This window comes from Cynocephalus volans, chromosome 8 (genome assembly GCF_027409185.1).
Source record: "Cynocephalus volans isolate mCynVol1 chromosome 8, mCynVol1.pri, whole genome shotgun sequence".
Taxonomy (NCBI): domain Eukaryota; kingdom Metazoa; phylum Chordata; class Mammalia; order Dermoptera; family Cynocephalidae; genus Cynocephalus; species Cynocephalus volans.
In genome coordinates, this window is record NC_084467.1 from 25,279,201 (window position 1) to 25,305,781 (window position 26,581).

At 46.7% G+C, this 26,581-nt stretch overlaps 1 protein-coding gene across 2 annotated transcripts; it reads right to left on the minus strand.

The window, feature by feature from the left end:
- Positions 1–245: 245 nt before the first annotated feature.
- On the minus strand, positions 246–26,339 carry SPOCD1 (SPOC domain containing 1). 2 transcript variants are annotated; one of them, XM_063105468.1, is made up of 15 exons: positions 25,014–26,339; positions 11,200–11,241; positions 10,015–10,188; positions 9,621–9,749; positions 9,413–9,470; positions 9,019–9,109; positions 7,936–8,095; positions 7,717–7,833; positions 6,099–6,224; positions 4,051–4,162; positions 3,683–3,834; positions 3,255–3,404; positions 2,600–2,689; positions 2,144–2,330; positions 246–1,081 (listed from the first exon to the last, which is right to left on the minus strand). In XM_063105468.1, the coding sequence occupies exons 1-15, from the start codon at positions 26,337–26,339 to the stop codon at positions 417–419; spliced, it is 3,579 nt and encodes a 1,192-aa protein (XP_062961538.1). In that variant the 3' UTR covers positions 246–416. The 2 variants fall into 2 exon arrangements, with proteins under 2 accessions (XP_062961538.1, XP_062961539.1); XM_063105469.1 differs by lacking the exons at positions 2,144–2,330; positions 9,019–9,109; positions 9,413–9,470; ... (2 more) ...; positions 11,200–11,241; positions 25,014–26,339 and having other exon boundaries at positions 809–1,081; positions 7,717–8,005.
- Positions 26,340–26,581: the final 242 nt, after the last annotated feature.

Sequence of the window (26,581 nt, forward strand, 5' to 3'; positions counted from 1 at the left end):
TCTTCCTCCTAGTTCAGAATACTTGCATAATGCTCCCAGAAGCTGCCATGGCAACAGCTGTGCCCTAGGACACAGTGGTGGTTCAGGACCTCGGACCAGCAACTGGAGAGGCTGCACATCTGTGGACAGACATTCACAGACACACCCACTCCAACCCACACCTGGCCAGGACCAGGGTCTCTCCTGACCAACCAGCAGATGCAATTCCAACTTTGCCAAATTCTTTATTGAACAAAAAACCTACACCAAACAGACTGCAGAACAGGAAACTCAAACAGGGCAAGTAGGTAGAGCTGACCCTTCCCTTCCTCCACCCCTGCCTCTCCCTGAAACTCCTCAGGGTTCAGCACTGGTGAGAGAATCAAAGCCCCCGTTCTAGTGGGTGAAGAGGGTCAGGTCTCTCTAGGGAGGGGACACTAAGAGTCAGCTCTCTCTGTAGGGCCCAAGGAGGTGTCAGGGGCTGGGTCAGGGGGCTCTGGACCTGCACGGGGCTGGCAGAGGGGGGCAAGAATCCCAGGGACTGGGGGGGGCTGGGCAGATGCCGCAGAGGGTGCTGGAAGCATCTCCTGGCCAGGGGGTAACAGTGAGGCTTGGAGCTGATGACTCATGGTCACCAGGGATTCAAGGTACTGGAGCAGGGCTTGGTGGGGACAGGAGGTCCTATGGAGGTGCTGGCCACGGCCAAAACCATGGACAGCTGGTGCTGCTGAATAGGGATGCCAGGACTGGCACCAGCCTGGTTCTGGAGGCCACTGCCCTTGCTCAGAACCCTGCCAGGCTTCAGCCTCTGCCCACAGTCTCCCCCTGCCTCTGGGGAGTCTCTGCCAAGCACACATTCCCCCTGGAGCCAGGCTGTCCTTGCCCTGGCTCTGCTGCAGGGCACGCCCTGGGGAAGGGGAGCCCTTCAGAGCCACATCCGGCCTCCTGTTCTCTGGCTGGTAGTATCTCTTCTCCACTTTCCTGTTGAAGGAGACCACCTTGCGAACCTTTCCCCACAGAAAGCTGGACCCTGCTGTGTCTGGAAGTCCTTCCTTAGGGAGCAGCACAGCCAGCAACAGGCTTGAGTGAGTGGCTTCCAGACCTGGGGAAAGAGGCAGGGAAACAGGGAGGAAGATCCCAAAGGCCTGCTGGGGGAGAACACAGAGCCCCCAGAAGCTGCATTCTGTCTGCAGCAGGTCTGAAGGTTAGATCCCAAGAAGAGCTTCCCACAGTGAGATGGGCTCCCATGAGATGCTGGGGAAAGCAGGTGGTAGGGTGAGCCTGTCTCAGAAAATTTAGGTTTGGATCCCATATAGGGATGGCCGGTTAGCTCTCTGGGTGAGTGTGGTGCTGACAACACCAAGTCAAGGGTTTAGATCCCCTTACTGGTCATCTTTTTTTTAAAGAAAAGAAGATTTGTTCTTGGCATAATCAAGGTTCATATGGCCAAGGGTGGGGTATGGACGTCTGACCTCAAGACTTGGTGGATTCAAAGTCCACCTCACTGTCACAGAACATGCAGTCCAGAAAGGCTAAGCAATTTGCTCAGAAACAGGTATAGTCCACCCTTTGAGCCCCTACTATGCCCTCCCCAGGTGCTTTCCTGGAGCCACACCCTGGAGAGTATCCATGCACAGAGGCCAAGGGTGGCCTGGCATAGCTGTTGTGAAACATCCCTCCCTCCTCGGTCACTTGTGATCCTGCTTCTGTTCTGCTGCACCCGGGGCAAATGTGGCTATCCTAGAAGTTTCTATTGAGAGGTGCCTAACTGGAGAGGCAGTGTAGTGTGGTGGTTATGAGTCCCAGAGTCATCCTGCCCAGGTGTGAAGCCTGACTCTGCCACTGACTTTGGACAAGTCACTTGCCTTCTCCCTACACCTGTTTCCTCAACTGTGAGATGGAGAATCGGGTAGTACCATTCTGATAGGGCTATTTTGAGACCAAAAGAATTCATCTAGGTTAAGCTTCTAGAACAATGCCAGCACACAGTAAGCGATACCCAAGTGTGAGCTGTTATTGTTATTGTCATCACATTTGCCCATGTCAGGAATTCCCTTCTGAAATGCACCTGCCTCCTCTGAGACACGGTGATTGTGTCAACAACGCCCAGTCTGGCCACCAAATGAGGGGATGCAGGGTCTGGCACAGGCATGGGGGCACTCACCTGGGCCCCCCAGAGGGCGCAGTCTGGTGGGCAGGGGCTGGAAGGCAGGCAGGGGCAGCAGGACCAGGCCCATGTGCTGCACGGCTCCCAGGCCGTGGCACTGCTTGCTGTTGAGGTAGGAGTAGAGCAGGTGGCAGTTCTGGGTGTCCCGAGGCCCGTGTGGGCACAGTCTGACTGCACAGACATCCTGCAGTTGCAAGAGCAGCAATCATCTTCTGCTCCTACTAATACTCCTAGGCTCACCTCAACCTTCGAACCCTGTGAGGAGGTGTGTCCCCATTTCCCAGAGCAGGAAATAGATGGGCTTGCCCAGGGTCACACAGTGAGTCTGCAGTCACACTGGGAACTAGACCCAGATATCCCAAACCAGGCCTCTGCTCCAGAGGCGGAGGGAGGGAGCTCAGGGGAGGGGCTTAGGGACTAGGAGAAAAGAGGGTGCCCAGAGTGTGCAGTTACCCTGGCCTCAGCTGGGCAGATGCTGGCCAGCAGGTCCCAGACAGTGTTGGGGGCAATGCAGCCTGCTGAGCGGATCACCTCGGGCAGAGCCTGGGGGCGGTAAGATGGTCAGTCAGCCCCCAGCTTCCCTCCCGCTTAGTGTGGGCTCACTCTCACCCACCTGGAAGGCTGAAGCCAGGGCTGAAGGAGATGGGCAGGCAGTATATCAGGACCCTCAGTGGCTGTCCAGCAAGCTCTGATTGTCCCTGGAGGCCTATGGCCTGTCCTGGCCAGTCTCCTACAACTTCTCCAAAGCCCCTCACTCCCTCCTCTAACCTCCCGCTCTCATCCAACATTTTAGCTGATCATTCAGTCATTCAACAATCACTCCTAAAACCCTCCTCTAGGCTGGAGAAGCACCAGACTCCTCCCTGGGCCCTTCCTGTTTTATGCCTCAGGTTACAGGGAGTCCTTCACCCTGTGGGTGTCTGTAGAAATGGGGCTGGCACCTCACGTGCCCCCATGCCTCACACAAGGCCAGGTACAAAGAAGGGTGCCAATGACTTGTTCTAGAATGAGTAAATGAGTGAATGAATGAATGAATGAATGGGAGTGTGAACAGCTGACTGGGCTGGTCAGTGCGTGAGGGAATCCCTGGTGAGCAGGGCAGGCGAACCTGGATGAGCCGACAGCTCTGTCCCGAGACCAGCTGAGCCTTGACCCGGAACTGCTTGATGGAGAACATGTCCAGGGTGCCCTCCCAGGGTGGCTGACTAGGCAGGGCCTTTGTGGGTCCAGCAGGCATCTGGAGCCTGGAGGGAAGGACAGAGAGACAGGACCAAGCAAAGCAGATCATCAGGGTCCCCCCAGTACCTCCCTTCTTTTCAGAGAAGGTCCCCACTGCCCAGCCTTGTGCAGAGGGTCACTAGTAGGCTGGGACGATTATTGCCATTACATAGATGGGGAAACTGAGGCTCACAGAGGAGGGAAGACTTGCCCAAAGCCATATAGAAAGAAAAGCCCATGCTGTGTCTGCTGCTTCAGCTGGTGGCCTCCCCCACCAGCCCTGCTGTGTTGCCCAAACGCCTTGCCCCAGCCCCGCAACCTGTCCTGGGGCTCTGTGGGAGGCATCTCCCTGGCTTTGGGCATCTCTGGAGAGAACACAGGAGCTGGGCTTGGGGCTCTCTGGAAGACATTGTCCTCTCTGCTCCTGGTGTCCTTTAAGGAGCCTGACAGCTCCGTCCAGGACTTCCACTCTGCAAACAGCAGAGACAGGAGCTGAAACAGGGGCGGGCAGTGAGGCCAAAACCAGCCCAGGGCTTTAGAGCCAGGTTTCTTTTCAAGGTGACCTGAAAAGGCACCCCCACTCTGCCACCTTCTCCCCGGGCCACAAGTCCCTGTTGCTGCTGAACCCCACAGTCAGCCCAGCCTGCCCACCACCCTTGCACCTCCCTGCTGGGTGTCCCTCCCACCCGTGCAGATGTGGCAGTTGGAGTCTAGGAAGTGGTGCTCATGCTGCTCTGTGGTGTCTTCTGATGTGGCAGGCAGGGCCAGTGGGCTGCAGTCTGTGGACACCATGGGTCCCTGGGAGGCAGAGAAGGAGAGAGGGCAGACTAGGAAGGTGGCTGGGGAAGTCAGGAGCCCTCGATGGGTAGGGAGCCTCGGGAATTTAGTTTACTTAATTTTTCTCAAGAACATATTTTTTATTACAAAAGTACCATGAACTTGTAAAGAGAATTTGGAAGATACAGAAAATTTTTAGATTAAAAAAAAAAAATCACCCTTCTCCCATTACTCAGAGACAATTGTTGATATTCTGGTTATTCCTTTATAATAATTTTTATACATACAGGGTTTGGGGGTCCTTTCACTAAAATAGTTGGGATCGACTATTCAACCCGGTATTCTCATTTTATCCATTAATTATAGCAGAGGCATTGGCCACATTGTATAGTCCCCACAGACACTGCGCTGGTGGGGTGGACTGTAGTGTACACATCACCTCTGTTGCTATACATTTGGGTCTTTTCCAGGTTTTCACTGTTATAAATAGCACTGAAGCTATCTTTGTGCAGAAAGTATTTTCCTAAACTTTAAACTATTTTCTTAAGACAAGTTCTCAGAAGCAGATGACAGAATCAGGGAGAATGAACATTTTTCAGACTCCTGATGTCCATCGCCAAATCCCCCATAATAGAAAGCGGTTTAAACATAAAACAAACATTGCCTTAAAGATTTTGAAACTCTATTCTTGCCTTATAAACCACCTCCAGAGCAGTGCCAAAGCTCAGGCTTTGGAGTCAGCCAGCCTGGGTTCAAATCTCAGTTCTCAACGCCACACTATGTGACCCTGGGCAATGGTTTCAGGCTCCTCATCACAGAAATGGGCGTGGTAATAGCACTTACTCGCAGGTGACCTGAGGCCCGAATGAGGCACTGTTTGTAAAAGGGGCACATAGTAGGTGTTCAGTCAAGAGTAAGAGTTGCTCTTAAGTGTTATTTTCTCCTCCCCTACTCTGCCACCTCCTTTCTCCCTTCCTCCCTCTTGGGCTGGGGCCTTCTCTCTAGGTCTACCTGGGCCCTCTCCCTCCACTTACGCTCAGTCCATTCAGAGAATACAGAATGGTTTGGGTTGGGGAGAAACCACACCCTCTCTGCAGGCAGTGGTTCTCCTGGTTGTTGGCCTCAATATTGGGGGGGGCAAGTGGGGAGCAGGGATATCTGTCCGTCATGTTCACTGCCATTTTCCCAGTACCTAGAACTATGCCTGGCACCCAGTAGGTGCACAATGTACATTGAGTGAATGAATATGGTTCAAGGGGCCTGCCCTGCACCCTTCTCCTGGACACACAGCTGATTAGACCCAGGTGGACATCTGACACCCGGAACACCTAACCACGGCCACAGTGGCCTTCTTCTGAGTGTGACTCAGTGAGCCAAGGAAGGTTCTCATTGGCTGCGGGAGGCTGAGATGATGGGTTAATTGATTCCAGGGCTGTCAAGCCACAATGACAGGCTCCATGCCAGATGGAGGAGTAAAGGAGGACGGGGCAGTCTGGAGGTGAGGATGGAACACATACCCGTGACCAGAGGAGACTTGAGGTCTGGCTTTCCAGGTCCTAGGGCAAGTTCAGGAAGCCCTCAGGACATAAATCCACTGAATAAAGGAGAACTTTGTTCCGTACTGAAAAGATCATTGCCGGGAACAGCGTGGCCCCCTGCTTCCCAGCCCAAGATCTAGGCAGAACATCTGAGGTTGGGGGTGACTGTGGTGACTGGAACTAGTACTGCTCATATGGGTTCCTTGAGGTTAGGCTAAAAGGAGGGGCCTGTGCCACCTGCCCCGTCTCACTCCACACACACATGGACCCTGTCCAGTAAGGACTGTCTCTGTTTTGCCATGAACAAGGTGGGCCTCAGAGCAGTCAGGTGACTTGCCTAAGGCCACACAGCTAGTGAGGTGAGGAGCTGCACCCCTGGGCATGGGCTCTGCCCAGAACCAGGTTAGGCTCCCACTTACCACCAGAGCCTCCAGGGTTAGTGTCTGGTCCATGTCCCTCAGGATCTCGACTTCTCCCTTGTGGGTCATTTTGGAGGCTGGAAGTCTGCGTGGCTCTTTCTGCTGCTGCTCAATGATCTCCAGGACCTGAAGAGGTGGAGCAGCCCAAGGCCAGCCAGGTTAGGAAGTCTCCGCCCACGGAGAGCCCAAGTGCTCACTTTCCTTCCTGTAGGTCCCTCTCCCTTCCCTGCCAGGCCTTTTCCTGCCTCCACACTTTTGCTTCTGCCATTTCTCTCCCCTGGAAAGCCCTCCACACTCAGCCCTACCTCTCCATATTCCACTCATTGACCCTTCAACTCAAGTCCTGCCTCCTCCAGGAAGCCTTCCTGGACTTCACCTTCACCCACAAGTCAATTCTGCCTCTGCCTGTACCTCACCCTCTGCCCTGGGAAGCGTGTGGTGCAGTGGAAAGAGTGCAGGCTCTGGAGTCTCCGCTGGGCCATTAATAGAGACTCACAGGGTAGTGTGGTGTTGGACGAGCATTTAGCTACCCTAAGTCTCAGTTTATCTGTTCTCTGAGAATTAACTTAAGAGCACTATATTAAACAACATATGAAGAGTACTCAGCCTGGAGCACAGCTCTTAGAAAATGCCAGTTGTGATTCTCATTGCTGATCAGTGTCACCCTATTTGAAATGTTTCTTGAAGCCCTGTCTCCTTTTCTAACAACCCCTGGAGGAGAGGGGTCCTATCCTCCCTGGCAGAGCTGGCTTCCTGGGCACAGGATCTGTGCAGTCCCACAGGGTCCTGCCCTTAGAAGGGCCGCACACTTGGTTTAATGCTCTGCTGTCATCTTAAAATTCTTAACAGTTGTTGAACAAAGGGCCCTCTGTTTTCATTTTGCACTGGGCTCCCCCAAATTATGTAGCTGACTCTGCCCCCTAGCTCTCCATGGTGCCTGGCCAGACGCACAGCCCATAGTGAACAGATTCACCTGCAGGACGCTAGTTATTCATTCCAATCAGCCCAGTGTCTTCCAGAGCAGGTGCCTCAATGCCTTGCCCCATCCCAGCAGTCCCAGCCCCTAGATCAGTCCCTTCCGCTCTCTCTGGGCCACCACAAGCATTAGGCCAGCATCCTCCAAAACCTGCTCAGCACCAAACCTTCCTTGCCTCCGGACAGTTCCCAGGAAGGGAAAGACCCCTGGACACAGGGTACACACGGACATAACAATGTCCTACAGGGGCAGGGTCCTCACTCAGCCTGGGGTACCAGGAAGACCTCCAGCCCCATGGATGGCTGATGACTACCCTGGACTCCAGACTCTGGACTGTCACCTCGGTCCTCTCCCTCCCCACCCTCACACACAGCCCAGGTCCACAGAAAACCAAGTGTGTCACGTCTCTACTGAGCTCTCTGTCCCCACTCCCTCTCATCTCTGCCTCTTCCTATTTCTCATGTGGCGAGGTCTCTCTGATTCTTCTCTCCCTGTCTGCCTTCTCTCTTTCTCTGTTTCCTTGTGTCTGTTTCTCTCCATCTTCCTCTTCCCTCCACTGTCTCCGTCTCTCCCTCTTCCATCCTCAGACCACCCTCTCCCCTAATGTCCTGTCACCTATCCTGACTTGGCTCAACAGCTCACCCTCTTCTCCTGCTGGTCCCGCCAGCAGGCCAGCTCCTGGGGGGCCAGTTGGGTTGAGTTCATCCGCACCAGGTCATGGGGGGTGACATCGCCGCAAACCACTTTGAGAAACAGGTCCTGCAGGGGCAGGGGGCAGGGGCTGCACCACACTGCTCCAACTTCCAGCCAGACTCCACAGCCTGGGAGGGCAGGCCCGGCCCAGCACACAGCCCAGCTCACTGGGTTCCTGGGGTCACGCAGGTTGAAGAGCAGGCTGCGGTACTTGGTCTTGTAGCGGCAGTTGGTGACTTGTGTCAGGTCGAAGAGGGCTGCCTCGATGCCAGCAGCAACGTCCTCCACCTTCTCCTCACTCAGCAGCTGGTCTGGAAGCTCCTGGACGCTGCAGGGCAAGGGTGAGGTCTGGGACACTGAGCCGGTGAGGTCTTCTGGGCACTTAGCCTCAGAGGGAGATATAGGTGTGGGGAACAGGGTCTGGGCCAACTTGTTTGTGTTCTGGGCTTTTCCGACATGAACCCATTTATTCCCAACCCAACTCTGTGAGGAAGAAATATTAGCATTCTCCATGGACAGATGGGGTGACTGAGGCTCAGGGAAAATAAGGGGCCTGCCCAAGGCCACGTGATTTGTGGCAAAGCAAGATTTGGATCCAGCGCTGGCAGGTTAGCTCAGTTGGTTAGAGCGTGATGTTATAACACCAAGGTCAAGGGTTCAGATCCCCGTGCCAGCCAGCCTCCAAAAACAAACAAACAAACAAAATGTGAATCCAGATCGATCCGATCCTCAGCCCCTGCTCAGTCCCTGGCCAGTGGAACCAGAGAATGTGTGGAGGGGGAGGAAGCCGGGGTGGAGGGTGAGGCATCAGTCAGGGAAGGGGACAAAGCCCTGGTCCTGAATGTAACCTTCAATCTGCCAATGACTTGCTGTGTGGCCTTTGCAAAGTCCTGCCCTTTCTGGGCCTTGGTCTCACCACGACTGAGAGTCCTGGTATTACATCTCTGAGACCCTCCCAACACAGACTCTCATTGTGTTTGAAAGCATTTGCCACAGGCCACATCCATGAGGACCTGAGCAGATATTGAGAGCTGCAGTAGCTTAGTGGGAAGGCACAACCTTGAAGCCAGAGAGAAACAGGTTCAAGTTTCAGCTCTCCACTGGCTCACTGTGTGGGCAAGTGACCTCACAGCTACCAGATAGGGTGAGTCATACATGCAGAAGCCCTGAGAACATGGCATGGCCCTGGGAGGTGGTGGTGTGCGAGGGTGGCCTGTCAGGACGTCAGGGAAGTGGGGGGCAAAGCCTCACCGACTCCACAGCACCTTCTGCAGGGCACGGACCACACGGCTCCGTATCCTGATTCCCAGGGGTAGCTTCTCCTGTCGAAGCTGAAGTCGAGCTATGGGGAGAAAGTCACAGGCTCCCAGGGGTGCCCAGGGACATGGGGAGGGGGCAGATTCAATGCTGATGGGCTCAGGCAGACAAGGCAAGGGCCCCACCCTCAGGGACCCAGGTCCCCGCATCTGTCAGGGAACCGAGCCCAGGCAGCCAGCAGCCCCCACCTCTTCGGGGAAACACTATAGGATGATGAGGGGAGAAGAGAGGAGTCCTAGCAGGGGCTGGAGCCAGGAGCTGGGCCCGAATCCTCCCCAGTCCCCAGTAGTCTCTGGAAGACAGGAGGGGCACCCTCCATGGCCTTCACCTGAGTCCTCTGCCCCCGCTTGGAGAGGCTTCTCCTCTTCAGCCTCCACTGGGCCATGCTGTGGGGGAGGGGTGAGAAAGTGAGGCTGTGCCCCTGGGCCCAGCCTCCTGGCCCAGGGGGACACTGCTTTCTGCAATCACTTCACACTCCCACGTTCCCCTGACCCATGCTGCAGTGGAGGCCAGGTGGCAGGGGCAGAAGCACTCACCCCTGGACAGTCAGCATCAGAGGTGGGGTCCCTGAGGGACAGGGAACGGCTTCTTGGAGGGTGGAAGGGGTCAGAGAGGCCACCAGAGTCCAAAATCTTGGGGCAGTAGGATATGCCAGGAACAAAGGCCTGGGACTGCTCCTCTCCAAATGCACTGGGGGCCCAGCCCCTCCCTCCCATAGTCAAGCTCCTGAATTCAGTGGTGCAGAAGAAAGTGCCCAGGAGCCCAGGCCAGCCAGCCAGGTGGGATCTAACCCTGCCTCTGGCTATTCTTCTGTGTGATGGTGAGCGAGCCACACCATCTAAGCCTCAGTGACATCTCTGTGAATCAGGCATGAAGGTGGCTCTCAGCAGGATTAGTGACATGGCCTACATAAAGAAATCTGTTCCGTACCTGACACCCAGCAGGGCCCCGAGCTATGGGTCTTTCCTTCCCTCTGAGCCTCTGGGAAGGTGAGGGTGAGCTGATCTCCAAGTCCTCCAGAGCCTCCAGCTTCAGCACCTGCCGCCCACCTGCCTGGCTGTAGCTGATGGTCCCCAGGAGCTGGATCGCGGCCCCAGAACCGACCTTCCCCTAGGGCAGATGAGCACTTCAGAACCAGCGCAGGCTGCCACCCTCCCCCACGGACTGTTTACCGTCTCTCTCCCTCACTGGACTGTAAGTTCCATGAGGACAGGGATCCTGCCTGTCTTGGTCCCCATTGTATTCCCCGTGTCTGAGAAAGGCCTGGCACATAGTAGGGTTCAATAAATGTTTGCTGACTGCCGGGCCTCTGTCTCAAGAGAGGAGCCGGTCTTCACTCCCATCCTCTGGCCTCGCCCTCTAACATCCAACCACATTCAGAGTTAACTGGACCCTGCACCAGGATCTTCTCACCCTCCTTCTGACCAGAGATACATCTCATCAGGAGGGGCACACCCTGTTCTGACTCCACCTCCTCCTGCTCAAAACTCTGTCATGCCCCTTTCAGGGGTCACTGACTTGCTCTTTGCCCCTCCCCTGAAGCAGCTGCATGCAGCCATCGCCCCCTCTGTAAGGCTGCTGATCACCCCTCTATTGCCCCTAAGAGAAATCCCTTCATGATCATTTCAAGGTACAGAGTAGTTTTTGGTCTTCTAATGAGCTGCAGAAACTATCCTGCCCCCCTTTTTGCTATGGCTGCCAGGAAGCTCAGTGTTAACTTTGAGTCTAGCAGTTGTACCTTTCCAGGACTGGTAGAGGGTGAAGGGTTGTTGTAACAAGATTTCCCCTTCTCCTTCCTCTTTTCTTGCTTTCTTTACACTTTTATCCCATTTTAAGTGTTTCCATTCTTTTAATATATTGCAAACCACAAGGAACTGTTTTGAAAGCAAGCGAGTCTGAAAACTAATCGTTGACATCATGGAATGGTCAGGTTCCAAGATTTGGGGGAAACTGGAAGTCTGAGATTCAACATCGTTGGGGAGGGGAGTACTCCGATGCACTGCAGCAGAGCAGGCCAGGGGGGCTGGGATTGCCTCTACTGTGGAGGACCCCTCCCACCCTACCACACCTGAGGAAAGGGAGGAAGAAAGGTAGTAATAAAAAGTAAAAACCTACATAACACACAGGCTTCACCCCATGGGGCATTTTCACTTCCTCCTTGAGGAGAAAAAAGATGCAGAGATTAGAATCCAGAGGACCCAGTAACCTCATAGCAAGGAATTCACAACAAGAAGACACTCTACCGTACTATGGATTCTATGTGGCCATTAAAAAGGGTGAGGGAGTCATAATAAAAACCATTATTCACTGGGGGCACACAAAGCAGCTGGCCCCAGAGGAAGCACATCACATATGATCTTATTAAGATCTCAGCACCATGAGATACCTACTATTTCTATCCCCATTTTACAGATGAGAAGACTGACGCTTAGAGAGGATCTAAAAGTCCTATAGCTACTAAGCTGCAGAGCTAGTAGAAGAACCTAGTTCGGTCTGACTCCAAAGCCCAAGCACTTAACTACTGGGCTATGTGGAAACGTGGAAAGATTCGTGGAAAGATGTTATGGCATATTGTTAGGAGAAAAAGTAAAAAATTTTTTTAAAAAATAGGTTATGGAACAATGTCTGTTGCATAAGGCCATTTATGTAAATATATATTTATAGATGCATAATAGAGGTTATCTCTGGGGAATGAAATTCCAGGGGGACTTTCACTTTCTACTTGTAGACACTCGGGTATTATGTTATACAAAATTCGAATGCATTTCTCCTATAATCAAAAGCATATTTTTTTATTAAAAACAAGTTCAGAACAATAAGCGTAGTATGCTACCATCTGTGTTACAGAGAGAAGGAATTTTTAAATTTGTATTTGCTTAAATATGTATAAAATATCTCTGGAAGTATACACAAGAATCTAATAACCCAGGCTGCCGGTAGGGAAGGGATTGGGTGTTGGGAAAGAGGGAGAAAAAAGAAAACAGGGTACATCAGGGAAGACAAGGGGCAGGAAAGATATTAAGATTAGCCCTTTACAGTGTAAAGCCTTTTGGCTGGTCCCTGTCTCAGGGGTCCCTACAGCAGCATTATTAGGCTCCAAAACAATGGGCAACAGAATCAGACAAGCAAAGATTTTAGATACTGGACTTATCAGACCAGAATACAAAATATGTATGCATAATATATTTAAAGAAATAAAAGAAGGAGTCAAACATATGAGTGAAGGGCAAAAATCTATGAAAAGCAACCAGGCAGATTTGGTTAGGAACCAAGCACAACTTCTGGAAATGGAAAAATATAATAATAGTAATTAAAATTTAAAATTCTAATGCATAGATTTAATAGTGTATTAGACACAGCTGAAACAAATTAGTGAGCTGGACTATAGATCTAAAGAAATCATCCAGAATATTCACAGCACAGAGACTGGGAAACACAGCCAAAGACACACAAAGGATAGCATGAAAAGGACTAATTAATCTAACATTCCAGAAGGAGAGCTGAGAGAGAAAGGGGCAGAGAAGATATATGGATAAGAATTTTCCAAATTGATAAAAGAGAGCAATTCACAGATTTGAACAGCTCAGTGAATTTCACACAGGATAAATAAAAGGAAATCCACACCTAAAGAAGATCCTAAAAGCATAAAAAGAAAAAATAATAACTAACACTTTAATAGCACTTAAAATGTGCTACTACTGTTGTGCTTTACGTATTAGTTCATTTAATCCTCACCAGAACCCTATGAGGTAGGTGCTGGTACTATTATTGCCCCCATTTTATAGAAGAGGAAAGTGGGCACATGGAGGCACAGAGAGGTTAATCAGCTTGCCCAGTGTCACACAGCTAGTAAACCAAAGAGCTGGGATTTAAATCCAGGCAGTCTGATTCCAGAGGCCACACCTTTAACCACTATGGAAAAATGCTGCTCACTAAAAGACATTTTATCTATAAAGGAATGTCAATTAGACTAACAGCTAACTTTCCAATGGTAATAATGAAAAGCAAAACACATAATATTTTCAGTGTGCTGAAAGAAAGTGACTATCAATCGTAGACCCAGACAAAATATTTTTCTAGAAGAAGGAAGACATAAAGATATTAAAGAGAAAACCAAGAGAGATACTGTTTTTCTTGATAATTTTATTTTGTTCAATAAACAAAATGCTAAAAGTTGAACTTGAGGCAGAAGGAAGGAAAAATGATCCCAGATGGAAAGGCTGAGACGCAAGGAGAAATTGGGAGCAAAGAAAATGATAAATATGTTGTTAAATCTAAACAAATATTAATTGTACAAAACTATAATAACTGTGTAATTTGTGGGACTAAAAAACAAAAAAGATAGAACCAATTTACTGGATAACAACCACACACAAGCTGGGAAGCTGCATGCCTGGAATTAGAGTGCTCCAAGATCCTTACATCATTTCAGAGGAAGATAGAGACTGTTAACTCTCTTTATACTTTGATAGGTTAGGTATTCATGTTAAAATTTCTAAGAGTGGCCGGCCCGTGGCTCACTTGGGAGAGTGCGGTGCTGATAACACCAAGGCCACGGGTTCAGATCCCTATATAGGGATGGCTGGTTCACTCACTTGGAAGAGTGTGGTGCTGACAACACCAAGTCAAGGGTTAAGATCCCCTTACCGGTCATCTTTAAAAAAAAAAAAAAATTCTAAGAGAACCAACCCCAAAAAATGTAAACAAGGTATAGAAAGCTTCTAAACTACTAGAAGTATAAAAAGGAATGAGAAAAAATAATCAATTCAAAAGGGGGGAGAGAAGTACAGAAATGCAGAACACATGCAAAGCACAAAATAAAACAGTAGGAATACATGAAAATCAGTCAGTAACTACAACACATGTAAATAAACTAACACTTCAGATAAATACAAAAATTATCACATTTTTAAAGAAAGAAAACCCAATTATTACATATTTATAATACCTATTTCTAAAACATAATGATGCAAAAAGGTTAAAAGAATAAAATGGAATAAGATGTAAACAGGAAAATACCAACCAAAATAAAGCTCTGTTGCTATATTAACATCAGATAAAACGGACTTTAAAGCAAAAAATAATTACAGGCAAAGACCTTACTACATAATAAGCAGTTTCACCAGGGAGCTATAACAACTCTCAACTCACAGGCATCTAATAAGATAATCTCAAAAAACGTAAAGAAAAGTTGGTAAAACTATAAGAAAAAAGACACCATTATAGCAAGAAAACTTCATGTATCTATTAATAAATCAAGCTGACAAAATAATCATTAAGAATAAAAATAATGAAAATAATTAAGCTTAATCTGTGTGTATCTATATATAGAGAGAACATTGATCCTCACGACTAGAGAATACATATACTTTTCAACTATACATATAACACATATGAAAATTGAGCACAGCCTGGAACAAAAAGCAAGTGTCAACAAATTATGAAAGATTAGTATTTTTTTAGACCAGCCCTGCCCAATCGAAATATAACATGAGCCACAAGTGTACTTTTAAATATTCTAATAGCTACATTAAAAAAAAGTAGAAAGAGGGGCTGGCCAGGTAGCTCTCAGTTGGTTACAGAGTGGAACTGATAACACCAAGGCCCAGGGTTCAATCCCTGTAGTGGCCACCCACCAAGAAAACAAACCAAAAAAACCACCTCTCTTAAAAAACATAAAATGAAGCAAGTGAAATTAATTTTATATTTTATTTAACTCAACATATCCAAAATATTATCATTTCAACATGTACTCAACATAAAAGTTATTAATGAGATTTACATTTTTTTTTTCAGTATTAAGTGTTTGAAATCTAGAGCATATTTGGGCCGAGCCCGTGGCGCACTTGGGAGAGTGCGGTGCTGGGAGCGCGGTGACGCTCCCGCCGCGGGTTCGGATCCTATAAAGGAATGGCCGGTGCACTCACTGGCTGAGTGCCGGTCACGAAAAAGACAAAAAAAAGAAAGAAATCTAGTGTGTATTTTACATTCATAGCACATCTCAACTCGGACTAGCCAAATTTCAAGCACTGGATAGACACAAATGGCTAGTGGCTACTGCTGTAGACTAGATGCTCCCCCCAACCTCCCTGAGGCTTAATCGCCACTATTAACTGTTGAGGGTGGGAAATCCTATTATGGTAATTGAAAGGTGGGGCCTTGAAGAGGTGATTAGATTGCTGGACCATGCAGTAGTGAATGGATTAATAATGGTGGTCAGGGGCGTGGTTCTGAGGGCTTTAACAGGAGAGTAAATGAGAAACTCTCTCTCTGCTTCCACCATCTTGCAATGTGAGATCCCTGGGTCACTGTTGCCACCATCAGATGGACTTTGGACTTCCTGGCCTCAGAAACGGAAAGTAATAAATTTTGTTTTCTTTATAAATCACCCAGTTCCAGGTATTTTGTGATAAGCAATAGAAATGAACTAAAACAGCTACCATATTGGATAAAGACGACCTTCTCAAACTACAGTATGATTGAGTGAGAAAGCAATAACGACAACCAAAAAGTATGCTTAGAAATTAAGAAATACTTCATTTCTTTTTTTTGTAGTTGGCCAGTATGGGAATCTGAACCCGTGACCTTGGGGTTATAAGGCTGAGCTCTAACCAACTGAGCTAACCAGCCAGCCCAAGAAATGCATTTCTAAATAACACATAGGTTAACGAAAAATTGTAAGAAAAATTATAAAATGTTGATATTGAATGATAAGGAAGACTAAAGTCTGTGGATATACTAAAGTATACACTAAATATACTAAAGTCTGTGAATGCAGCAAAAGTGATCATTGAAGTTTCATTTACAGCTTTAAATGACTTTACTAGAAGGAGGAAAAGGCAGAAAATTAATAAACTATCATTTTTAAGATATGATAAAATAACAGAAAAATTGAAAGAAAGATGACATCGAAAACAAACAAACAATGGAAAGGACTGACAAAACCAAAAATTGGTTCTTTGAAAAGACTGAAAAAAAATGAAAACCCTCTGGCAAGACTGATTAAGAAAAAGAGAGAAGGTGCAACTAGATAATATTTGGAGTAAGTAATTACTAATGCATAAACATTAAAAAGATAACAGACTATTGTGAAATATTTCATGCCAACACGCCAATAAGTTTGAAAACTCAGATGAAATGGATACATCCCTAATACTGGCCATCCACCAAAAAAATAAATCAATCAATAAAAATGGATACCTATCTAGAAAAATATAACTTTATCAAAATTGACTCAAGAAAAAAATAAATAAACCTATAACCATAAGATAAATGAATCAATACAGAAACATCTTCCCTAAAGAAAACACTAGTTCAGACTTTTTTTTAACCAGCAATTCTACCAAAATGACAAAAGAACAAATAATTTCAATCTTTATTAAAGTATTCCAGAGAATGGAAAAACAGAAAACAATTTGCATTTCATTCTGTGAGGCTAGAAACCTCACATATACAGTATGAGAATAAATCATTTCAGGCCAGTTAACGCATCAATTGAAATACAAAAATTCCAAACAAAATATTATCAAAATGAATTCAGAAAATATAAAAAAGACATAACATTATCAAGTTTGGTTTGTTCCGGAAAGGCAAGATTGGCTTAACATTAAAAAACAGAAACAAAACCAAAAAACCCTCACTCATTAAATTTACTATATCAATAAGTTAGATGATAAAAATATTATTATTATCTCAAAAAATGGAGAAAATATATTTGATAAAATGCAGAATAATTAGCAAACCAGGAACAGAAGAGAGCTTCCTTAACCTGATAAAGATCATCTATATAAAAACACAGCAAACATCATACTCACTGTAAAATGACCACATTTCCTTTAAAATCCAGAACATGTTAGGGGTCCCTGCAATCAGCACTTCTATTTAACACTATACTCATGGTCTTAGCTAGCACAGTAAGGGAAGGGAGACAGAGTTGTAAAGAACTGGAGAGGACATAACAAAACTGCCATTTGTCCACAGAGAAGACAAACTGTCATTTGTCTACATGTGATTGTCTACATAGAAAACAAACAAAATCCTAATAGATACATTATATGAATTAATAAAAGAGTTCAGCAAGATGTCTGGATACAAAATCAATAGAAGAAAATCAATTGTACTTTTTATATGCCAGCAGTAGCTATAAACAGCAATTTTTAAAAGTTTTTAAAAATTACCATTACATAATAGCATCAAAAAATATAAAGTAGTATAATCAGACTTTATGTGCCCTTTCATGGAAAGAACACACCACCACCTATGAAGTAGATCAGGCCAAAAACTGAATCCAATTCTAATTAAATATCTAGATTCAACCACCAGTTTACAGCAAATACAGAAGACAGAGGAACATGTTTATACCACGGGGATGCAATCAACCACAGGGCAAACAACTTACTTTCTTCAAAGAAAAGACTGCAAGAAAAAAACAATATAGAGAGGAAGAACCTATTGACTGAAACAGACTTAAAAGATGTATCAGCCAACTGTGGACCTTATTTGGACTTTAAAAGGACAAACAAAAAATAAATAAATTATCACCTTTATGAGACTAGTGGAAATTTGGATATTGAATGAATATGTGATGATATTAAGAAATTACTGTCAACTTTTAGGCAAGATAACTCATGGTGGCTAGGGTTGGGTGTAAGTACAAGGGAGTTCATTCCAGGGGGCAGTAATTTGTTTTCTGTAAAGAGCCAGGGAAAAAATACCTTAGGCTTGCCAGTGACAAAGATTCTCTCCCTGCCCAAATTCTATCCAGGCTCCTCTGAGCCCTCCTCTGAGCCCTCTTCTTGACTAGGCCTCAACCTTCCTCTATAAAGAGTTGGCAAACACTAACATAATTTCTCAGAGCTCAAGGCTGCATCCCTAAGATGACCCTAGCCCCTCTTAAAATACCTGCCTGAGAAAACTCAAGGCTACCCCCAAAATTTACTGTTTTAGCCAACACCTGAGGCTAGGGCCTCTGTCTCCCAGTCTCTATGGGAGGGTAGAGTCCTAACTTCGACAATTGCTAGATGCAGACAAAACTGACCGAATCATATTTATAATGACTAATATTTGTAATTTTTCACTTCCTTGATTCTCCCGAGCCCCTACTTGTTCCCCATCCTAATCCCTCACTCTTCCTTTAAATGCCCAGTTATTTCGGTACAAATCAAAGTCGAGGTCAGTTCACATTGGTCTGTCTTCCCTATTGCAATAGTTGTTCCTGATTCAAATCTGTCCTCACCACTTTAGTGTCTGGCTTTGTTCATCTTTGACATGAGCTATATGTTCTATCGCACTACCCAACTCTGCTATTGTAGCATGAACACAGTCACAAACATTATGTAAGCAAACAGTTGTGCTTATTCACAAAACCAGGTGACGCAGCCAATCCACGGGCCATAATTTCCTAATCCCTACTTACAATTTAGTCAATTTTTACATATATTGGAAATTTTCCATAACAAAAAGTTATATACTGTATAGATATATTGTATTGAGGAATAAATCTGAAAAAGATGTGCAAGATTTTTATGTTGTACTGTGGATTGAATGTCCCCCCAAAATTCACTGGAGCTTGACTCCCACTGTAACAGTGTCAAGAGGGTGGGAAATCCGATGGTGTTATTTGAAAGGTGAAGCCTGTAAGAGGTGATTGGATCATTAGGGCCCTGCTATCACGAATGGATTACTCCATTAATGGGTTAATGATTTAATGGGTTATCAGGAAATGGTTCTGATCGCTTTATAAGGAGAGCAAGTTAGGAGGTTAGCTGTCTTGCTCATGCCATTCTCACCATGTCATACCCTGGGTTGCCCTGGGACCCTGTAAAGAGCTCCCACCCAGAATAATGCTCTCACCAGATGCACCCTCTGGTTCACTTCCCACCTCCAAAACTGTAAGAAATAAATTTTGTTTCTTTATTAATTACCCAGTTCCAGGTATTCTGTCATAAGTGACAGAAAATGGACTAATACATGAAGTAAATATAAAACTGTATTGAAAGACATTAAAGATCAGGATAAATGGAGGAATATACTATGTTCATGGATTGAAAGACTCAACATTGTAAAGATGTTAGTTCTCTTCAACCTGATTTATAGGTTAAATATATTTCAAATCAAAATCCCAACAGGTGTGTGTGTGTGTGTGTGTGTGTGTGTGTGTGTGTGTGTGTGTGTGTGTGTGTGTGTGTGGAAACTAATAAGCTGAATGTAATATTTGTACAAAAGAGCAAAAGAATGTAAGAATGAAGATCTTCCTGAAAACAACAAATTTGGGAGCCTTGTCTCACCAGATATCAAGAATTATTAATAAGCTACTATAATTAAGATTGTGTGATTGACAAAGGGAAAGACAATTCGGACAAGATGAGTACAGGGAGACCAGAAACCAATCCCACATTTATGGAGACTTGACTTATGACAGAGCTGCCATTGCGTCTAAGTGGGAAAGGACAGAATTTTCAGTAAATGATGTTGGAACAACTGGGGATCTATATAAAAAATTAAATTGGATCTCTACCCCGTATCATTCACAAAAATCAGTTCCAGGTAGATTATTGACCTAAGTGTGAAAGGCAAAACAACACAATATCTGAGAACATCCTCATTACCTTGGGATAGGAAAGGAATTCTTTTAAAAGATGTAAAAAATATAAACTATGGGCCGGCCCGTGGCTCACTCGGGAGAGTGCCGCACTGGTAGTGCCGAGGCCGCGGGTTCGGATCCTGTATAGGGATGGCCGGTGCACTCACTGGTTGAGTGTGGTGCGGACAACACCGAGCCAAGGGTTGCAATCCCCTTACCAGTCGAAAAAGAAAAAAAAAAAATATATATATATATATATATATATATATATATATAAAATAATTGATAATTTGGGATATTTTAAAATTAGGGATTCCTCCAGCAATTCAACTTCTGGGTATACACACAAAAGAAGAATTGAAAGCAGAGACTTCAACAGATACTTGTATGCCAATGTTCATAGCAACATTACTCACAATAGCCAAAAGGTGGACAACCCAAACGTCCCTTAACAGATGAATGCATAAGCAAAATGTGTGTGCGTACACACACAATGGGATGTTATTCATCCTTACAAAAGAATAAAATTCTGATACATGATACACTGTGGATGAGCCTTGAAGACATTACGCTGAGTGAAACAAGCCAGGCACAAAAGGACAGTTATTGTATGAATCCACTTATATGAGGTACCCGCAATAGTCAAATTCATAGAGATAGAAAGTAGAATAGTGAATATCAGGAGCTGGGGGTAGGGGAAATGGGAAATTATTGTTTAATAGGTACAGAGTTCCAGTTTGGGAAGGTGAAAAAGTTCTTGAGAGGGACAGTGGTGATGGCTTCACAACAACGTGAACGCACTCATTGCCACTGAACCGTATGCTTAAAAATTGACCCAGCTGCCAAAAAAAAATGTTAAAATTATATATTTGATGTTATGTATATTTCACCACAATTAAAAAAATTAATAATTTCTGCTCATCAGCAGACACCACAAGGAAAGCAAAATTATGAGCTACACGCTGGGAGAATATATTTGCAAAACATACAACTGACAAAGGAGTAATATCCAGAATATGTAAAGAACTCCTGCAAATCAATAAGGAAAAGTGAAACAACCAAATAACTTTTTTTGGCAAAGGACTTAAACAAAATGGCCAAAATGCATGAAAAGATTCTCCTTAGTAATAGGGAATAAAAACTAAAACAACATTGCAATTGGATCCCCATACTGGCCAGCGCCAAAAATGAAAATAAAAAAATTTTTAAATCAAAAAAATAAGAAAACAACATTGCAACACCATCGCATATCTCCACTTTGGCAAAAATCGAAGTCTGATGATATCAAGTGTTGGTGACAGTGTGGAGTCACCAGAACATTTATACATGACTAGTGGGGGCGTAAACTGTTTTAACCACTTTAGAAAACTTCTGACACTGTTTAAGTAAAGTCAAAGATGTGTGTACCTACAGCCTAACAATACCTCTCCAGAGAATATTCCCTGGAGATTGCCCTTACATACCAAAAAACAGATACAAAACTGTTCATAGCAGCGTAATATGTAATAGCAAAAAATTGAAACAACCCAAATGTCCACGCAGAGTCAACAGATAAATAAATTGTGGCATATTCATGCAATGGCATACTTGCTGCCAATACTCAGGATCTATGTGATCTTGGGAAAGTTACTTAATCTCTCTGTGCCTCAGTTTTCTCATCTGCAAAATGGGGATAATACCAGTATCTTCCTCATAGTATTGACACAAGGATTACTATCATTTTTCAAGACTCCTAAAACAGTGCCTGAAACACAGAAAGTTCCCTGTGTAAACGTTGATGTTGATAAGGTTCTGTGACTCCTGCTCTGGAGAGACTGCCACACTTCACCGAACTTCAGTCTTTCCATTTTCATTCAAGTAATGTTGCCCTGGCTGATCTCTCCCACCTTGCTCCTCCCCTCTTGACTCCACACCACCTAATATGCACCCCACCTAATATGCAATGCCCTTCCTACCTTCTGTGCCTGCTGAACACCCACTTCCCTTGCCCAGACCTGGCTCAGACAGCCCCCTCCTCTGCCCTACCCTACCTTCTGGGCATCCACAGTCCACAGGGCTTCAATCTGTATTCCCACTCTCTGTTTACTTGCTTGTTTCCAACCCCCTAGACCGAGATTCCTGGGGGAGCTCCCTCCTTGCTCAACAAATTATAATAAAGTTCCAAAAACATCCAAACCCCTTAGCCAGGCTTTTGGCAGCCTGGCTAAGCATACAGACTCTGGAGTTGTACAAGCCTGGATTCAAATCCTAGCTCTGCTGCTTACTTGCTGTGTGACCTTGAGTAAGTCACTTAACTTCTCTGAATCCCAGTTTTCTTAATCAGTAGAACAGGGGTTTTAGCACTGACTTTTAATGCTATCGTGAGGATTAAGTGAGATGACATACATTAAGTTCCTGGTATATAGTAATCACCCTAATAAAAAGAGCTATTCAGAGGCTGCCCATTTGCTGGGAGGACACGCTCCTCTGGCACACACCTCCTGACGCTTTGCAGCTGCAAGCAACATACCTTGACCCTGGGAGTCAGGCCAGAGGAGCTGTGCGCCTCCCTGGTTGTGATGGGCAGACTGAGGGCTGAGCAGGGGGCACTGGCAGACCCGCTCTCCTCACAGCCCCTGCTATTTCATCCATAGGGCAGCTCCAGACCTCACTGGACACCGTGGGGCTCAGACAGAAGAAAATGGCATCTCGCCCCCACCACCTATCCCCTTCTGAGAGTCTCTATTTCAAGCCAGAAGAGCGCAACACAATCAACCTCCCATATCAGACTCCACATGTCATAGAGGAGGCAACTAAGGATAAGAGAAGAGACATCTCTTGTCTAAAGTCATCCTGTAGTAAGAAGAGCCTGACCTTGAACCTGTCTGTCTGCCCCTGCCATGAGCCACTCTGCCTTTCTGGAGAAGGTGCTAGGGCCCCAAAAGGGGCTCCAGACAAGCTGGGCACTGTGCCCACACTTGCCTACGCCCCACTCAGCCCTGTCCTCAATCACCTGCCCGTCCCTGTCACAACCCAGCCTTAATTCTTCTCTGGCAGCTGGCATCAGTTTCCATGGCAACGGGTTGTTTGGGAAGCTGTGGGATGACAGGCTGTGCTGCAGAGTCGAGGATGGGGCCTGGAGGAGAGAGCAGTCGTGGGCTGTTTCCTGTCAAGCCAGGCAGCAACCTGGCCCCACAATCATGCTCAAACAAGTCCCCCACAATGCTGCAGACCCAGGAATCCTAATTCTGGGCACCAGTCCAGATAAATCATCCGAAGTGGGGAGAAGCCAGATGCATAAGGATGTTCATCCCAGAGTTACTTATGACAAGACAAAATTGCATATGTCAATAACAGGTAACATTTTTGAGTATTTTTCTTGTACCAAGCACTGTGTTAAATGCCAAACATGCGTCATCTCATTTAATCCTCACCCCACCCTATGAGGTAAGTACTTTCAATACCCACATCTTGTAGATGAAGGAATTACGCTTAGAAAGGTGAAGCCATTTGCCCAGGTCACTCAGATAGTGGCAAAGCCAGGACTGAATGCCAGTGAGTCAGCCTCCAAGGCTCGTGCTCTTAACTGTGCTACGGTGGTTAGAAATGAGAAAAGGAAGTCCCAGCCCATCCTCTCATCCTGACAGCGCCTGTGGCTGTGACAAACACTACAGACAGCTGTGACGCAGGCTTCAGGAAAAGCACAACTTTGGCAGAACAATGCAGAACAACTCGGAAAGATCTCCAAATACTATAGAGCTTATAAAACAAGTGCAAGTCCTGGGACAATAAGGCATAGGATGAGACTATTTATATATAAACAGGCTCAATGTGTAGATGTTCATGGATACATAGAAGTCCATAGAAAGGGAACTGGAGGACATGAGCCATCACCAGTGGTTATCTCCAGATGAAGAGAAATGGGACCGGGAGATATTAAAAAGGACTTCCTCACTGTGTGTTAACAAATTATTTGTGAAATTTTTTTAAATGCCAAAAAAGCAAATTATAAAATCTGATACATGTGATCGCATTTCTAGGTGAAGAAAAGATATATACACATAGGAAAAAGATAAAAGAAAGGACATATACCAAGATGTCAACAGCAGTTAGCTCTGAATATTAGCATTATGGGCTATTTCTATTTCTTCTTTATTTTCTAGGATAAACACATATTACTTTTAAAATTAAAGATGAATGTGTTTGAGTGATATTTACAAAGAGCTCGTTGGTTCCTATTTCAGTTGTACTAATTGGCTCTTTGGTCTCGACTAGTCATTTCACCTCTTGGAGCCAGAGTGTCCACATCAATAAAATGGACATATAGTAATAGTGTCCACCTCATAAGGATGTCACAAAGACTGAAGATAAAGTGCTCAGCACAGTCCCTAGCACATGTTCGGCAAACTGGATGCTGTTACTACTGTGCTGATAATGCAGAAGATGCACAAGCAGGCAGTGCAGCAAGCTCCTGAGACAGTCTGCCTGGGATTGTACCCTGGCTGTCATTTACCAGCTATGTGATCTTGGGTCTGTTACCTGACCTTTCTGGGCTTCATGTGAAGATTAAACCAAAAACACCTACCACATAATACACATTCAATAAATGTAATAAAAATTCAATTATGTGAGAAATAAATACCAAAAACAAGTAGTTTCGTCTTCTGCCTTTGGTGTATAAACACGTTAGCTATGATTATTAATAAAATGATTATTGTTATAAGTAAAGGAACAATGGAATGGGAACTAATAGAGGGAACACGGCTGGGCACTGACTCTCTAGCTGTGTGAGCCCAGAGAATTGTGTTAAACTCCTTGAGCCTCAGTTTCCACATCTGGTAATATGGGGCTAATGCCTGTCTTATCAGCACCACACTCTCCCGAGTGAGCCACGGGCTGGCCCCCAAATAATGCCTGTCTTATAGGGCTATTGTTACCTCTAAAGGATTAACATAAATTAAGCAATTTATCTTGTGCCTTATACTGTGCTAAGCACATTATTTTATACCATAATCTCATTTAATCCTCAAAACAGCCCTATTAAACTGAATTTAGTACTCCCTTTTTACAGATAAGGAAATTTATGGGGGTTAAAAAATATCCCAAGGTCACTCAGTGACGATGCGGGCAGAAGCAAAATTTGAACCCAGGACTCACTGACTCCAGAAGGTCACAAGAATTCAGTAAATGCAGTTTATTTTCTCTTTCCTGACTTAGTGGGCCTCAGTTTACTCAGTTTATGTAAAATGGGTGTGAGAGAAAATGTTCTTTAAGAGCCTGGTCTAGCTCAGCACTATTAAATTCCACCACCAAGCGCGGTGTTGAGAGATATGGCCTGGCCTATCCCAAGCTCTCAGACCCAACTTACCAGTCTGGGGCAGCCTCCAGGGCTGGATTCCTCTGGCTCATCCTGGGTGGAGTTGTCTGAGCTTCTGTCTGTGCCCTGCTCTTGGGCACAGGGCACTGGACCCCCGCTTGGCTTCCTAGCATACTGGGATCCTCTCTGTCCCCTGAATGGGCCTGAGCAGGCCTTGCTAGCTGCAGGCTCCAAGCAGGAGCTGAGGCTGCCCGAGGGCTCTGGGGAGCTGGCACAGGCATCAGCAGGGAAAGCGAGTCCTTGCCCCAGCCTTCCCCTGGACGCTGGTTGAGCCCTGACCTCCAACTCCTCTTGGTCGTGGGAAGCAGCAGAGCCTTCATCGCTGCCAGTCCCCATGATGTGCTCAGCTGCAGAAGCCGGTGCAGACACTCCCAGGCACAGTGCAGGGCTCTGTGGAGGACCCTGTGCAGCTGGCCTGGGGGACTCTCCTCCACTGGGCACTGAGAGCCCACAAGGGCTGCCTGGCTGTGCCCTATTTCCTGCAGTGAGCAAATACTCAAACTTCTCAGTCCCGGAGGCACATCCCCCCCAGCTTCCACCTGGATCTACAGAATCAGACCCAGTGTCCTGGGGAGAGAGAGGTCTGCGGGAGCCTCCCACAGACTCCAGGTCAGCACCTTGGGAGGGGCTTCCCACAGAATGAGGGTTGTCGTCACCAGGTCTCTGATCAAGCCCCAAGAAGCCACCAGCGCACTCCCCACCCTCTGAACAGACCCCACACTTCCACCGTTTCTTTCTTGCTCTCACGCGGGCTGGGGCTGGTGAGGATGGCAGGCCCTTTTCAGGGGGCTTCTTTCTGTAGAGTATGGGGCTTTGTCCATCACACCCTGGAGAATACATCCCACCATCTCCTGCTTCCTTGGGCCTGGGGCAGCTCACCTCCTTTACCCCCACCAACCCCTCCCTGCCAAACAGAGCTCTCTTCGTGAGACCCGCAGACAAGCCACAAAGATTCTGGGGGCAACTTTCAGCTAAGATGTCATGCAGAGAAACCTGGAGCCTCTTGAAGGTTTGAGCCCTCCCCTGAGCAGGCACCATGGGCAGCTGCATGTGCAGCCTGGGGCCAGGCGGGGAATCCTGGCTCTGTCCCACAGCCCCAGCAGTGTCCCCAGCCTGGGAGCTGGCATCTAGATGGGCCTTCTTCCTGAGCACCCTCTTCCTGCTGCCAGCCCCAACTCGGGCCCCAGACCTTGCCCCCGGCAGGCCTGGCATGGAGCTGGCTCGTTCCATGTCCTCCTGGAAAACTGCACAGCTGTGTTGGGGACTGCAAACACAGTCCTCTGCGCTGGAGCCTTCTGCATCCCCCTTTTGGGACATGTCTGTCCACCTGCCCCAGAGACAGAGAAAGGAAACCTCATCACAGAGGGTCTGGCCTGCAAGCCCATTCAAGGCCCCAGGCCAGTGGGAACCTGGGAGGCAACTTCCCCTCCAGGCAATGCCCCCCGCCCTGCCCACTTCTGAGGCCTGGAGGTGAACAGGACCTGGTGTCCCCGGGGTGAGAGACGTGAGAGACGAGAGGCTGCTTCCAAACAGGGCTGAGCTGCAGCCTTTAAGGTCCT